Here is a 1106-nt window from a genome sequence, read left to right as displayed (position 1 = left end):
GAAAAGGATAACTCTGACCACCTGATAGAAATAGATATCTACGTGGTGAAAAAAATACGTGGAAGAGGCACGTCGTGTCCGTCGCTCAGGCGCCGAACGAACGCCCGCGGGGAGATTTACGAGAGGACAAAGCTTGACATAATTTTCTTTTTTCGTGGACTGTTCTTTCACAAATCTGGTTGTCTCTATCTAGGTCTGTTTGGAACGCAGCAATTTTACAGGAATCACACAAGAATTTAACAGGAATCAGTTTAATTTCACAGGAAAAACGCGGGAATGGGAAAAAAAAATCCCGCATTCCAAACAGGCCCCTAATGCGCCTTTTCTTATCTAGTAGACGTAATCTTAAGAATCCGCCTTCTGTCTTCAAGTGACGAACTGATGAAAGTAATGAAACGTTCTCCCTTCACTTCAAGCGATCCGCTCCGCTCCGGCCGGTCGCCGCGAGTCCGCGACGGCGTCAGCTCGCCCCCCCACTAAAACCCTAATGGCGTTCCGCCTCCGCCGCCTCCTGGCTCCTCCTTCCACCCTCCCCGCTGCCTCCTTCTCCACAGCCGTCACCCCGACCCCGCGCGTCTACGCGCTCGTCGACGAGATCTGCGGGCTCACCCTCCTCGAGGCCTCTTCCCTCGCCGACGCCCTGCGCGGCCGCCTCGGCGTCGACCGGATGCCCCCACTAGCTATCCTCACGGGCGGGGCCGCACCGCTCGTCGGCGGCGGAGTAGGTCCCGGGGCGGCCGGCGAGGAGGCGAAGGCCAAGGAGGAGAAGATGGCGTTCGACGTGAAGCTGGAGGGGTTCGACGCCGCGGCGAAGCTCAAAATCATCAAGGAGCTCAGGGCGTTCACGAGTTTGGGTCTGAAGGAGGCCAAGGAGCTCGTGGAGAAGGCGCCCGCCGTGCTGAAGGCCGGAGTTCCCAAGGAGGAGGCGGAGAGTATCGCCGAGAAGATGCGGGCGGTTGGCGCCAAGATTGTTCTCGAGTGAGACGACGAGGGCTGTGTATGTCCTCGTTTCTTGATATGTTTCGTGTTTCTTGTATGAAAAAGAGAGAATTTTGGAACAAGAGGTCAATAATTCGTAAATTTGACTGGAGATCTTCTCACTGCCA

At 55.9% G+C, this 1106-nt stretch overlaps 1 protein-coding gene across 1 annotated transcript; it reads left to right on the top strand.

The window, feature by feature from the left end:
• Positions 1-398: 398 nt before the first annotated feature.
• Positions 399-1106, top strand: LOC136538091 (uncharacterized). Its single transcript, XM_066530080.1, has one exon. The coding sequence runs from the start codon at positions 488-490 to the stop codon at positions 980-982; it is 495 nt and encodes a 164-aa protein (XP_066386177.1). The 5' UTR covers positions 399-487; the 3' UTR covers positions 983-1106.

This window comes from Miscanthus floridulus, chromosome 2 (genome assembly GCF_019320115.1).
Source record: "Miscanthus floridulus cultivar M001 chromosome 2, ASM1932011v1, whole genome shotgun sequence".
Taxonomy (NCBI): Eukaryota; Viridiplantae; Streptophyta; class Magnoliopsida; order Poales; family Poaceae; genus Miscanthus; species Miscanthus floridulus.
Note: the sequence above shows the minus strand (reverse complement) of the source record. Positions and strands in the feature narration are given on the sequence as shown.

Excerpts from the sequence above, each read along its gene's own strand:
- LOC136538091 (XM_066530080.1), top strand. The coding sequence starts at position 488 with ATGGCGTTCCGCCTCCGCCGCCTCCTGGCTCCTCCTTCCACCCTCCCC.